At 39.9% G+C, this 15,143-nt stretch overlaps 1 protein-coding gene and 1 long non-coding RNA gene across 2 annotated transcripts; both read left to right on the plus strand.

Moving 5' to 3' along the window:
• Positions 1–5,992: 5,992 nt before the first annotated feature.
• Positions 5,993–7,562, plus strand: LOC146738100 (uncharacterized). Its single transcript, XM_085503561.1, has 3 exons — positions 5,993–5,996; positions 6,155–6,725; positions 6,893–7,562. Exons 1-3 carry the CDS (start codon positions 5,993–5,995, stop codon positions 7,560–7,562), a joined length of 1,245 nt encoding a protein of 414 aa, XP_085359687.1.
• Positions 7,563–8,108: 546 nt separating this feature from the next.
• Positions 8,109–8,591, plus strand: LOC146738101 (uncharacterized). Its single transcript, XR_014930502.1, has 2 exons — positions 8,109–8,144; positions 8,538–8,591. It is a non-coding gene; the product is annotated as an uncharacterized LOC146738101 (long non-coding RNA).
• Positions 8,592–15,143: the final 6,552 nt, after the last annotated feature.

A 15,143-nucleotide genomic window follows, 5' to 3' on the forward strand; every position in this document is an offset into this window, starting at 1 on the left:
AGTCATGGAACAGGTAACAATTAGCTAATTATCATGCAAATTAGGTAATTAATATGCATGAAATTTTACCAAAACCTAATCAAATCTGCGCGTTGGCCCAGGGCATCTATGCACCAAGTTTGATAAAAAAAACTTATGTATGGTTCTTGAGATATCAGTGGAAAAACCGAAAATTGACTAATCATTATGCAAATTAGGTAATTACTAATTAGGTAATTTTTACCAAAAACTAATCAAAACCTAGCATTAGTTCAGAGCATCTATGTAGCAAGTTTTATCGAAATCCAATGAGCGGTTGTTTAGATATCAGTGGAACAGTCATGGAACAGCAAAAATTTAGCTAATTATCATGCAAATTAGCTAATTAATATTCATGGAATTTTACCAAAACCTAATTAAATCCGCGCATTGGCCCAGGGCATCTATGCACCAAGTTTTATAAAAAAACTGACGTATGGTTCTTGAGATATCAGTGGAAAAACCAAAAATTGACTAATCATTATGCAAATTAGGTAATTAGTAATTAGGTAATTTTTACTAAAAACAAATCAAAACCTAGCATTAGTTCAGAGCATCTATATACCAAGTTTCATCGAAATCCAATGAGCGGTTGTTTAGATATCAGTGGAACAGTCATGGAACAGCTACAAATTAGCTAATTATCATGCAATTTAGGTAATTAATATGTATGGAATTTTACCAAAACCTAATCAAATCTGCGCATTGGCCCAGAGCATCTATGCACCAAGTTTCATCAAAAACTGATGAATGGTTTTTGAGATATCAGTGGAACAGACGGACACACATACATACATACACACACACACACACACATACACACACACACACACACACACACACACACACACACACACACACACACACACACACATACAGACACACTAACTGCAAAGACTCCCATTTCGTGCTTTGCACACTGCTTAAAAAATTCGCAAGTGTTTTCCAAGAACGGTTGGACACTGTGAAGATAATGACTGGGAAATCCATATTGACATGCAGTCAGGTCGTCTCCTGCATGATGATGGAATTCTCTGGTTGGGCCACAACGATCGTCCCTGTTTTAAATGATAAATATTAAGGTGTCAAAGGTCAACACATACCCAAATTCCAAAATTGAAGTTTTATATGTTACATACCTTCAGTTGCCATTGAATAAGATTCCAATAAATATACCACGTGAAATATACACTGTGGCCTCTTCCAGTATAACCGTTTGCATGTTGGTGTTTCTTTATCACCAGACATATAACAAAAGTGGACACAGCTTTACATGATTTTAAAGCCAGTTTTTTTTTTCCATTCCAAAGAAGTAGAATACTTAGGAAACAATTTTGATGCGGTAGGGTTACATCTTGTAAGACTCAAGGTTCGGGTCATAACTGAAGCACCCATTCCGCATAATGTTACTGAATTACTGTTGTATCTTGATCTATTTAACTACTACGACCGATTTATGGATAACCCCACTTCACCTATTGTTAAATATTAAAAAATGGGTTTGGGGTCAACAGATTGAGAGAATGGTTTGATTCGTCAATATTGATGGTTTACTGTGGTCCAAGCAAGGATTGTTATTGCTGACCTGTGATGCATTGCCATTGCATTGGAGCCGTTCACGCGCACTACACTGCTAATGGCTCAGAGTAACAGGCGGTATTTGCCTCACGTACCAGAAGAAAACTATTCACAGCTGAAAGAAGAGTTCCTTGCAGTTGTGTTTGGTGTAAATAAATTTCATAATTATCTTATTGGTCATCACTTTAAAATAGTGATGACTATAGGCCATTCTACTAATTATTTAATGAAACATTAACAAAGGTAGTACTGATGGTTACCTAATCGTAAATATAATGCTGGAGTCGAACATTGTCGGCATATTACTATATACTCTTGTATTAACCCAGGAGTTGATGGGTAATGCAGACGCGATAAGTTGATTACCACTACCTGAAAGTCCCGAGGGATCCTACACCCAAAGAGACAGTGTTATTATTGGAGTTCATCAATGACTGAAATTGACATTAAGAAATGGACAGACCGTGATCTAGTATTATCACGTGTTATAAGATGAAAGCGTATTTAGTCGTGAAAACTGAATTTGAGTGTTCAAGATGTTATCATTTTGTTGGTAAGTAAAATAATTGTGCCGCCATCCCAATGCCAGTCACACATTCTGGGATTGTTACACGATTCACATCCTTGGAATGTCCAAATAAAGAATTTTCACGAACTTATGTTTGCTGGCTGTATCTAGACAATGATATTAAGATGACAGTACAGGGCTCAGTGTAATGTATGTCTCATCAATCCTAAGCTACCGCCATCAACGCCAAGGCACCCATGAGAATAATATGCATAAGCAAAGCATTATGAGCTACGATAAATCGATTATTCTCAACCACATTGATATCGAACAATGGGTTCCAGTTCACCAGAAGTGAATTCTAAATACGTGTTTCGATATTAGATGACATCAATGAAAGCAATACAAACAAATTGCACACGAAAATCTAATTCAAGAATAGTTATCAAATGAACAACAGACATTCATGGATCAGGTCTTTGAATGCGTCCATGTATGGTTCCAATGAAGTTTAACGTTTAAAAATGACGGCCGTGGTCAATGAATTATCCCAATTTTGTATATTCACATACAGATATAAGTTTGCAATGACAGCATTGGCTGGAAGCAAATACAATAATTATCATTACTTCACCACATCTGTAGTTGCGTTTACGATGAGGGTAAATTGATTCAAGTGTGACGCGCAATTGGGTTTTCAATGATATCAACATTATAATGAATACTGAATGTTAATTAGGTTTAGTTATTTCAAAATTATGAAGTACAGCTTTAGCATTGGAACTGCTGACTTCTGTTAAGATTTAATTCAGATATTTACTGCCTACTCGTTGTTTTGAAATAAGGTAGCAATTTTATTCCGTTTGCCTTGAGTTTCATCTGGTCAACATATTCAGTTAATATGTAGTATGTCGATGATTATGTTTCTCATACATAACTGAATACGTAATAATTACCATAATTTAGTGTTTTCTGTATCATCGTTGAATAAACCCTGATGTTATTTGGAAATTTCTTTAAACAAATAGATCATTGCCATATTTTAGTCTGAGTCTAACGGAAGAGTGGGCCAAACAAACACAATGTAATATTTCTTCTAAACTTACAAGATTACCCACAACTGTATGTGACAACATAACATATATATTCTATTATTAAGTAAATGATAAAGCGTCAGTAAAGAAAAGAATTGGAAAAGTTGTACAAAAGTTGTACTACTAACAAGCGAAAACAATTCACGATATTGTATCATCAAGTGGAACGACGTCTGGCAGATTCGTTTAGCTTTGTCATAAACTGGGAAAGATATATTCAGCGGACATATGGCAAAGTTGAATCACAAATAAATCAGTGTCACAGAGCATACAACACAGAAAGTGTTGCTTTTATTGTTGTTTTAAGTACAATTGGTATATATTGATAATATATATATCATTTCGGAATCACAGACTATAAGCCAACGCAAGAGGTTTTAAAAATAATAAGACCATGAACATGTTGTATTCACACCATCATATGACAGTGCTGCTGGTCAATGTAGTGCAATACTTGAAGCTGTGCAACTTATGTTTAAGTGTGCAAAAGACCATCTTAAATTCTTTGTGACAGAAGTCAGGGACGTTTATTGGTTTCTTTATAGACAGTTTAGGGGCTGGTGTTTCTGACGAGCTGCATACAAAAGATTAGAACAGTTAAAACAGAGCAGCATGTGGCATTAAATATTCAGTACTCTTATTTTTCAACAGATTAGATTTAACTGTAAATCGGTTGATGTACAAACCTGTATTATTTACTAGGCATTTTCGCAATAAATGTGAGGCACCAACTGCAGCTGGACTTACTCTCCACGGTTATCACATGCACCATGCAGAACTGACATCAACCCACCAAGTGCTGCATCTGTTGGCATCCTGTATCACTGTGTCAATGAGATTACAACTCAGATAGCAAGCAATGCTTTAAATACCATTAAGGAAAACAATAGGTTCTACATTCCACCAGGCACACTTGTGGACTGCACAGTTGACAAACTGATGGCAGAGTCCATGTCATGGCACTGCTCGTTTATACCAGCATATACCATATGATAATGACAATGATACTGTCTGCAATCAAATAGATAAGGACTTCAGAAACTTGTGGGGAAAATGTTCTACCAGCAGTAGTAGAGTTGCATTCTGCTAGAATCAATGGAAATTCTACACCAAGCAAGATAACTTAGGGCAACAGGATCAAATTATCATGACGGTTTTCAACCCGCCAATTGACCTAGTTCATACCCAACATAAACTCCTGTCAGTCAAAATAACTATTTTGAACTGTAGGCATTAATCTGCAATTCAGCCAATGACGGAGAGAGAAATCTAGGTCAGGGGAATCCCCATGACCTCATAGATTTGCTATGACTGTTACCAAGGCAAAGAGGCCAGCGCCATCTTGCCCCACTTTCGCTCCCCTGTTCTCTCTGTATATAAGGATTAAAGCCAATTGCTACGGTAGGTGGGGTGGTTGGAGGGGACCAGGGGACTATGGTGGGTATGAACTAGGTGAAATGACGGGATGAAAACACCAATTGGGAGGTTCCCTAGATTGGGATCTGGTCCTTCGATTATGGAAAAAATACTCCTAATAATAGGACAATTGGCTTGTCATGTTCCCAAAGAGTTATCAATGGCGGTTGACAAGGCTGGTCTATAACCAATGATTGCTGTGTAGGATAGACATAACTCGTCAAACAGGTGGACGAAAAAATCAGCTACCTGGCCAACAGCGGGTGGCATGGATTAATCCCCCTTCCACCACACCAATCAACGTATGCACGCCACTTGGAGTCAGAGGCTGTGTTGGTGGAACACCTATTGGCCTAACCTTTCGTCTTTGCAGGTCTACTAAGAGCCTCCTTGCATGTTAGTGGTACACTGCTGGGCTCAATGATAGTGTGCAATCCCACTGGGTCAGCAGATCCAGGATATTCAGAAGCATTACCGGTGTCTCGACTAACATTTCCAACAGTAGTAGAAACCTGACAGTTGAACACCACTAGCATCAAGATGCAGGTGTTCTCGTGTTGGGGTTTCTCCAGTACCCAGTAAATCAGTGGGAAGGAAGAAAATGCTATGCATCTGTGTGGGCCTTTAGAATCGATAATGTGTCCATGGCCCACCATGGGCCATGTTGAGTATGTCAGGAGCTTGGCATTCCGGGGTGTGGCGAATATGTCTACTTGGGACTGTCATACAGCCAAAACAGTCTGGAGGCTACCTATTGGGGTACCTGCCACTTGAAACTTGAATGTTCCACACTCCTGGAAGGTGGTGTGCAGTTAGCTCCACGTTGTTTTCCAGACTCCAATGGAGAATTTTGCTCCTCCAAAGCTGACAGCAATGGGGATCTGGTCCCCTCTCCTTGTTGATGTAAGACACCACCGCTGTGTTGTCTGTGCGGAGCAAGACTCTGTTGGTCCAAGAGGACCCTCTGTCTGAGGTTGCCTATTGCCACCCACCAGGGCAAGGCCTGTGGTCTGTGAGGGTAACTCGCCTCCCCAGTTCCTGCTGGTTAGACGTTCTGCTAGACTGCTTATCGTGAGGCAATGAGTCTGCGATGGACGTACAAAGCCTGCCTCTGTGTCAAACTCCATGCCCAGAAACACCAACTGACGTGTCGGGTGTAGATAGGACTTTTTTAGATTTACTAAAAAGCCTAATTGGTATCGTAAATTCTGTGTTACCTGCTTGGCCACCAATCCCTTCTTTGGTCGTGCAACAACCAGTCATCTAGGTACGGGTTGATGTGTAGTGATGACTTATGCATCAGCAGCACCTCCTGTTTAAACACTCGAAAACGTATGAACCAGAAGGGGAGCACCACGAATGTGAATACTTGGTCCAAATGGGCAAGTCAATGACTTACTGGATGCATCAGCATGTGTCGGTAAGCATAGCCTAAATCTAGCATGGCAAATGGTGCACGGAAAGTAAAACAGTGCTTGAAGTCTTCGTGCAGAACCAATCGAGGAGCACATACTGATTTAACTTGATTTAACTTGGTTAGATCCAGAACTGGACGCCGGCCACCTGTACCTTTTGAAACTACAAACATGTGCAAGTAGAAGCCCAAATTTACTGCAGGGTCTTCTACCCTATGTAGGGCGCCTCTGCTTTCCTGAAGAAATTGAAGCATTGACGTACAACACCAGACTAAAACGCTCAAGTCGTTTGTACAAATTAGATCCTATTATGAAGGATGGACTCATACAAGTTGGAGGACGTCTAGAGCGTGCCAGATTACCGGATAGCATGAAACATCCTGTTGTGCTACCAAAGGATTCCCCAATATCACATCTTATCTTAGAAGACATTCACAAGTCAGTGGGGCATCTAGGCAGAAATGCAATGCTAAGTAAGTTGCGGGAGAGATATTGGATTTTGTGTGCGAATACTGCAATAAGACAGATCGTGTCGAAATGTGTTGTTTGCCGACGCTACCGAGCAAAGGTTGGAGAGCAGAAGATGGCTGATCTGCCCATTGAGAGAATAACACCTGACATGCCACCCTTTACACACACTGGGGTTGATTATTTTGGGCCATTTGAGGTCAAGCGTGGTCGTTGTGTTGTGAAGAGGTACGGTGTCATTTTTACATGTATGTCTACGCGTGCGGTCCACCTTGAGGTTGCACACTCACTTGATACAGATTCTTGCATTAATGCGATTAGAAGATTCAAGGCCAGAAGAGGTTGTGTCAAATCCATCAGGTCAGACAATGGAACCAACCTTGTGGGGGTTGCAGGACGAAATTGGTAAATGGAACCAAGCAAAGATTGGTGAAGTTCTTCGTCATAATATGGAAATTCAATCCACCCACTGGGTCATACTTTGGTGGTGTATGGGAGCGGCATATCAGGACAATAAGGAAGATTCTTTTTTCACTTTTTAAGGAGCAGACAATCCATCTCAACGATGAGGCATTACACACTCTCTTCTGTGAAGTGAAATCTATAATAAATGGTCGACCTATCACTGTGATATCAGATGATCCAAATGACTATGAAGCGTTGACCCCAAATCATTTGTTACTGCCTCATACGAATCAGAGCTTACCACCAGGAATCTTTAGTAAAAATGATACATATGTACATCGTAGATGGCGTCAAGTTCAATATCTAGCTGATATATTTTGGCAAAGATGGGTTAAAGAGTACTTACCGCTATTACAGGAGCAACACAAATGGATGCACCCCCGTAGAAATTTTACAATTGGTGATGTAGTCTTAATTGCTGACAACTCAGTACCAAGTAATGCCTGGCCGATGGGAAAGGTTGTGGAGACCATAAAAGACCGAAATGGGTTAGTTCGTATGGGAAAGGTGAAGACAAAGACAAATGTATTGATGCGGCCAGCCGACAAACTTTGCCTGCTTTTGGAGTTAGATATGGATTGTGACGTAAATAATTCCTAGCTTCCTGTGAGTGATGTCTAAATTTGACATTCCTGCATGTGGTTTGTGGTATGGTAGCCTTTGCCGCTGTGACCATTCTTTGCTGTGCGTCTGTGCGGTTCTTGTGCGCCGTCCGTGTTTGCACTGCTGTTTCCCCTGCTTTGCGTTTGCCTGTGTCATTCTTGAATTCAGCCAGACTTGTTATTTTTGGGGTATTTTTGGCCTTTGAGTTAGGTGATGTTTGTGTAATTGTTTCGAGTATCTCAACGATTAGGGGGCCGGGACGTTATGGCCAAATATAGATTTATTCATTGTTATTATGTTTGTTATTGTTATTGTTTAGTCGCCACAAAAATAGTTAGTGTACTTTATTATACAACATGCATATGTATGTAATTGTTAGTTTAAGTAAACAGCGCCTCTAGTGGCAGGTTTGGGTAAGCCAAGGTCAGAGGTCAGTGACTCTAAAATGATGGCTGACAGAGAATAGTTCTGTGTGAAGCTCTGTAAAAGTCGTCTGCTTTACTGCCATCGAGCACTCCTAATCCTGACTGGTTGAAAGTCTGAGAATTGTGTTGGTTGCTGGGTCAATCTATAAATACGGTGAGAATAACATTTCTTGCAATTTGCTGTGTTTTATATGTGCTGAAACTTTCCCTGCTGCTCGATACAAGTGCCTATAGATTATCATGCAATAACTTGTGCAGTGAATATTACATCATATAATTGTGTTTGATCAACTAAACTATCGGCTATTTACAGCACATTTATTCATTCTCGTTGATGTTACACTTGAATGCTTTATTAATTCAGTGTTTTCTTTGTTTATGTCAGATTTGCTCTGTATGAATATTTACTGTAAGAATTTAGTGAATGTGAATTCACCCGCCTGAGGGCGCTGTTTCCTAAGTTATGTAGTTTATTGTATGCTGTATTTTACTGTATGAATTGTTATGTACAGCAATTTCCTTATTGACTGTTTTTGTTTGTTTGCAGTCAATCGTTACTTGTCATGCGATATTGGGACTGGAATAAATTAGTTGCAAGTCATATTTGTGTATATTGATTTGTTTCATCCGTTGGCATTGATGAGAGACACTCAGCTGACCTTCGAACATTTTCATGGGTCACATTACACATATTGGACCCCAGTAATCTTGGAGTTTGTTCATAATCGCTACAACATTCAGTGCACCCAACGGGAGGAGGTATTGACAGAGAAGGATAGAACCAGAGTTTTGTAACTGTCTGGTCTGAGACTAAAGGTCTGTTACCCATCGGTTCCAAGCCAGAATACATTGACGCAATCTGTGTGCGACAGGGATATGCTGCCATGGGTTTGATGATTCTACATTGGGGCAAACTCTCCTCCGATGAGGTGAGTCCTCTCAAGGTTTGTAAGAGTAAGTTCAGACTCTGCCCCAGCTGAACACTTGCCCATCCCCCTTGTTGCAGATGTAAGCATCAAACTTGCTTCTTGTGACATGGGGCGACCACCTGAGGAAGGAGAGGATCCACCACCTGGTCCCTTCTTCCTGGGGGTGCGCAGAAAGAGTAGGCTGCTTCTAGACAGTGGGTGTCGACTTTGGCTGACACGTTTTCATCGCTTGGAGTCTCATCTGTACCGTCTGGTCAGTGGATTCCAGACGCTTTGAAATTGTACCGTCCGTCTTCCCATCAAAAAAGGTGGAGGAAGAACAGCCTGTGTAATTGAGGTGGTGATGCAACCCGCGACTCAGTACACTGAAAAACATCCCTCTGCACAAAGGTAGCCTATGCAAAGACAGCCAGATGACACTGCAGGATTTCACATATAGCCATGTGATGTCTTGCTAACATATATGTCTACTGGTCTAGGAGGCTGGTGCGTTCCACCTCGGAGACTTCTGAGTCCCGGAAATGCACCGTAATACATTCCTGTGTGCTAGCCACAAAAGTTGATGGGTCGCAACTCTGCTCTCAGGGTGTGGTGGACTGTTTCTGACTACGATAATGAGAATCTGTCCTGTTTGGGGCATGATGTTTTGCTCCAGACTCTGCTGGCTCCATTACCCAACATCGTACCGATTGGATAGTGCTTGGTCCAGCAGAAGGTGTTAGTCATAAGATCACCCCAACCTAGGGTTTTAGTACTATATTCTTCCGCAGAGGACCAACGCCTTCCGTCAACACCATCTGTGCGCCCAACAACATTCAGCAATCTGCTGGACCAGGGGAGCCATGCAATCAGTGTTGCCTTGGATCCGGCCGTCTCAGATCACGGAAGCCACGGAACTACCAGAATGGGAGGGCGTGGTATTAACAACACGCTCTGCAACTTGTCCATCCGACATGAATGAAACGAAATTTGTCCTGACAGGCTCTCGAACATCGCCAGAATCTCGGAGGCAAGTCCGGTACCAGTGAGGATGGACCAACAAACGACCCCACAACTGGCCTCATAGAAGAACTAGGCTCCAGGCACACGACCTTTGCCGTCACGATCAAGCAGACCTCAGCCTGCAACAACAGGCTGCAAGGATGCTCTCCAGTCCGGGGGTGAGACCTTGGTTTCACCACTGCTCGGCCCAAGGTACCAAGTCGAACAGGAGGACTTCCCACTCATACTGACACTGCTCTCACTCACACCTGTAGGGCCCAAACTGACGGCGCGACTAGCCCGAGGACAGGCAATGCGGTCAGTCTCGGCAACATGAACATGGTTTTGAAACTATCCCAGATTTTCGGGTCCCAATTAAAGCACACACACTCATGGCAAAAAACACAAACCCCAAACGCATTCTAAACAAAGGTGACATTTGCTATGTGGCAATTCCTGCCAAACCGAGTCGATTTATTGGGTGATGACCCGGAAGGATAAGAGCTCTTCTTGGAGTCCATTTTAACTACACTAAGAAATGACCAAGGCATATATGAGTCGAATACAATTACAGTTGAAACTGACACAATTAAGCCCTACAAAAGAGGTCAAATGCATCATCCGGGTTGTTTGTGTGCAGTACAAAAAGAACATGTCCCCTAATAAGAATATGTTATCTTACCAGACAACATGTCTTACTGTTACCAATGGTCACAGAATGAGTACCTCAGAAAACTCAGTCAAAAAACTGTTGACTGAACCGCACTGTTTTGCTGCAATGCACCTCCGTGTGGAGAAAAAAAGGGAAGTGAAGATGGGGCAAGATGGCGCTGGCCACTTTGCCTCAGTCACGGGTTATGTAATGTGGAAGAAAATCTATGAGGGCATGTGGCTTCCCTTGACATAGATTTCTCTCTCCGTCATTGGCTGTATCAAGGATTAATGTCATAATAATTAATGGGTAATTGAACGTAGAATTTGAGAATTAGAGAATACAAATGGTTACTCTTCCATTACGGTGATTGTTACATACAAGCTACAAAAAAAACTGTACAACATGATGAATAACTAGCTGAGGTCACAATCGATGAGCACTGTGGTAGTTAGCGTAAAATGGTGACATAAATGTTATTTCTTGGAAATTCAAATTTGCTATATGTAGTACTTAACTGCAGTTCATTGTCCACACTGAAACCGATGCAGGCTGTAGAAAGCAGGACTTCTTAGCGTAGCCATGGTGTCGTGGAACCGGCATACAATAGTCTCAGTGGCAGTAATTTTCGGGTAGTTTAAGTGACCAGTTCACAACCTTTACCGTAAAAGCATTCGGTTGATGCCGGTACACAATGAAGTTGACTTTCATATAGGTAGAAGGCAAAACCATGAGAGTTTCCTGAAACATATGCAAGAAATAACCATAAAGTGCACAACCACGTGTAGCCGTCAAACCACGCCTGAACCATGCAGCTTCTGTTCAACCCAAATTCTACCACAGTGCTGAAATTCAGACCACATGGCTACCCTATTTAGTTCTTCTAGGGAGTGGGCTTAACATATATCAAAATACGGCTCAGGCAGCCATTGAATATGCAAATCAGATTAAATGAACTTAAGACAGAACAATTACTATAATGAATAAATTTGTATAAATGCAAAAATACTTTATTATGATATAAAATATTGACATTTCGTCACACCTCCCTTCACAGAAAAGAAAGCGAGGAGTTTTAGATGTCATACATTCTTTACAATTAATTACATTATATATATATCAGTTCTATTTTTATAGAAGAACCTTCCCAAATAAAAGAAATTCTAAAATTTTAAAACATAAGAGGTAGTCAATAAACCATGTACTTTCACACTCAAGCAAGAGAATAGACATATTGGTGAACTAGCCTTGCACTGTGAATGTTTTATTGTTTACACTCTGTAAAATACAATTTTCTTAAAAAAATTAAAAATTTAAAAAAAATGAACTGCAGCCTGAGACCTCACTTCTTTATATTTTTGCCAGCAATAATTAATAAAGCTTGTTCAGAATACCATTTATTCCCGACATCATATTCAATGGCTAGTTCTCAGGATCTACAACAGTAAATATATAAACATACATTATGTTGATGCCATGTTTTAGACGACACTGCCATATCGCACAGATATTCAACACCGCCATATCGAATTTGGATTTGGATCATACCATTTCAAGCTGCAGGGTGTCTAAACAATGACTCAACAAACAATAAACACATCTTCCACCCACCACACAAATTTTAGCCATAATTCAGTTCAGTAGGATCTTTATTAACTGATACATGGCCATCGGCCCAAAGCAGTAAATTCAAATTATTTAAATTATTTACAATATTTCAGCGGCTTCCCGCCTAAGTTTCATAGCATTAAATACAAACGCAGCTAAACGCTGTAGAAGTACATCATTTTGAATTTTCAGTAATTCGATAAATTTATTTACAGTTGGTGGGGTGCAGTAGTAGTGTGGGATATAGAGACATCTAATGTGGTTATAAAAATTACAAACTAATAAAAAATGGAACTCGTTTTCAATAGAATTCATATTGCAAAGCTCGCACGTACGTTGATCTCTTTCAAGATGACCTCTGTTTTTTTCAATTCGTAAACAATGTGATGAACATCGTAGCCGAGATAGTGAAACAAATATCTTTCTGGTTCTATGGTAGTTTTAAATTGGCAGTAAGTATCTAACTTGTCTTAAGTACACAAGTCAGCCCGCCATACCAAAGAAAGATACTGTTTGAATCGTTCCACAAATGTATTTATAAAAACATTAACATTTCCAACTTCTTGTGCATGCCAAGCATCATTCATATTACAAATGGAAAGTAAATTTTGGATGTCACTGATCCACGTGTGTTTTGTTCTGGTTCCCGACCTTTCGATATTGTTTAGCATATTGTAACATTTCTTGGGGTACCTTGAATTTGGCATAGAAATTAATTGTGCCCAATATTTAATGCAGCGTTTTGCTGAGTACAGATAGATAGGATATCTTCCACATTCTCCTAGAATACTACTATTTGGTGATCTATTTGAAACACCAATAAACATTCTACAGGCAAGATATTGAACTCGTTCTAGACATTTACACTCTCTAAAACCCCAGATTTCCGCCCATACGTTAGTATTGGTAATATCATTGTATCAAAGACCTTTAAATAGGTTATGTAGAATAGAGGGCGTAAGCAATTCAGAGCTTTAAATGAACAAAATAAAGTTTTTTTCGCTTGCTGTGCCAATAGTTATGTTGCCATTGACCAGTGTAGTCTACAGGAGAACATAATTCCAAGATATTTGTAGTATGAGACGGTGTGGACCTCCATCCCTCCATAAACCCACTTTTCGTTCCTTGATAAATGTCCCCCGCCCTTGAAAACAATAATTTTGGTCTTCTCCAAGTTTACAGACATATTCCAGCGCTCACAATACAATTCTAGTTTATCTAATAACCTCTGGAGTCCGACAACTGAATCTGATACAATTGCAACGTCGTCCGCAAATCAGGAGATAATTGGACACCGTGGTGCTCCGAATTATTCAGCTCATTACATAATTCATTGATAAAGAAGGAGAACATAAATGAGCTTAACATACACCCCTGGCAAACACCCATAGGACACTGAAAGTATTCAGTATATACGGTTAAAGTTTTGACACATGATTTAACATTTGAATAGATATTATGTAATACATTAAACATCTTTCCATTTACTCATACCAAAGACTTTGTCTCTCTACATTATCAAATGCTTTGGAGAAATCCACGAAGGCGCAGTATAATTTTCCCCGTTTTTTGATTATATATTTTTGAACAATTGCCTGAAGGATAAATATGTTGGCAGTTGTAGAGTATCCATGACGACAACCCGCCTGTTCTTTGTTTATTTTCCCCAAAGCATCTGCCCAAAAGTTTAAACGTACATTAAGAATTGACGTAAAATATTTCCCAAAAATATCAAGTAGTGAAATTGCCCTAATTGAATAACCAAGAAAGCAACAAATATATTCTTGCAGAAACAAACCTACCTTCTGTTTTTATTTTTCATACGATGCAAAAATACTAATGTGCTTTGGTCAGTAAGTACGAGTACTGGTTCTGCAGATGAGGTTACATATATCTCAAAATGTATGGCTAAAACCAAGTTTTCTTTTCAACAATAGAATAATTTTTCTGACAAGAATTGGATTTTTTGGAAAAATACGCAATATGATGTTCAATATTACCATAAAATTGGATGAATACAGCTCCAGCTCCTAGATCACTAGCATCCATAGTTAACTTGAATGGTTTAGAAAAATATGTCGCTTGCAACACTGGCACTGTACATAGTAAAGACTTAACTTTGTCAAATGATTCCTGGCAAGATTTTGACAAAACAAACTATCTATTCTTTTTAAGGATGTCAGTGAGAGGTGCAGTTAATTGCAGAACTTTACTTTAACACGACCAAAATCACACTTCTCCAGATTTACAGTCAAATTGGCCTGTTTTAATCGACTAAACATTTGGTCAAGTGAAATCATCTTGCCATGTATCATTACATACAACAATATCATCGACATAGGTATCCACGTTATTAAAATGCTTTGAACATTTATTCATCATCCTTTTCTGTCTGTATGCCTTGGCACAAGCCCGCACACTTTCAAAATAGCACCCTTAACCAATTTATAGTCAGCATGCTCGGCTGACGACAATGACAAATATGCATCTTGAGCTTCACCCCTCAACATAAATACTAAGTGACCGTCACTACTACCGTGCCTTTGAAGCACATGAACGATAATTTAATAATGCTTCTTAACTATAAGGTACGTTAGACTTTAAAGCGGAAGGGTCGTCACCTGCGCACGTGCGGGAATTGAGTCCCAAGCGACGATAACAACACACGCTAGAAACGCAAAGGCTCATGGGTAGAGCTTGTTTGTAAACAATGAAACGCTATGGCCATCTGACGCATGCGCAGGTGACGACTCCCCCGCTTTAAAATGAATTCCGTTTGATGCACTATATACAGAAATCTTAACGTGTCATCGTGACCGGCAAATTATAAACACCCACTGGACATGAATCAATCAGGTAAAATACCGACAAACAGAAACACGAAGTCAATAAAATCGCCAGGTGAATTAGTATTAGTATTCACAAAATACAAACTGATAAAAAAAACTAAAAAATGCAGAGCGGTTATTTTTAGTACAATGAT

Source organism: Saccoglossus kowalevskii, chromosome 9 (genome assembly GCF_978046115.1).
Source record: "Saccoglossus kowalevskii chromosome 9, keSacKowa6.1, whole genome shotgun sequence".
NCBI lineage: Eukaryota > Metazoa > Hemichordata > Enteropneusta > Harrimaniidae > Saccoglossus > Saccoglossus kowalevskii.

What these genes read in the sequence shown, in the direction of transcription:
- LOC146738100 (XM_085503561.1), top strand. An exon ending in GGTCGTTGTGTTGTGAAGAG is followed by an intron (nt 6,726 to 6,892) that starts GTACGGTGTCAT and finishes TGGGGGTTGCAG; the next exon opens with GACGAAATTGGTAAATGGAA.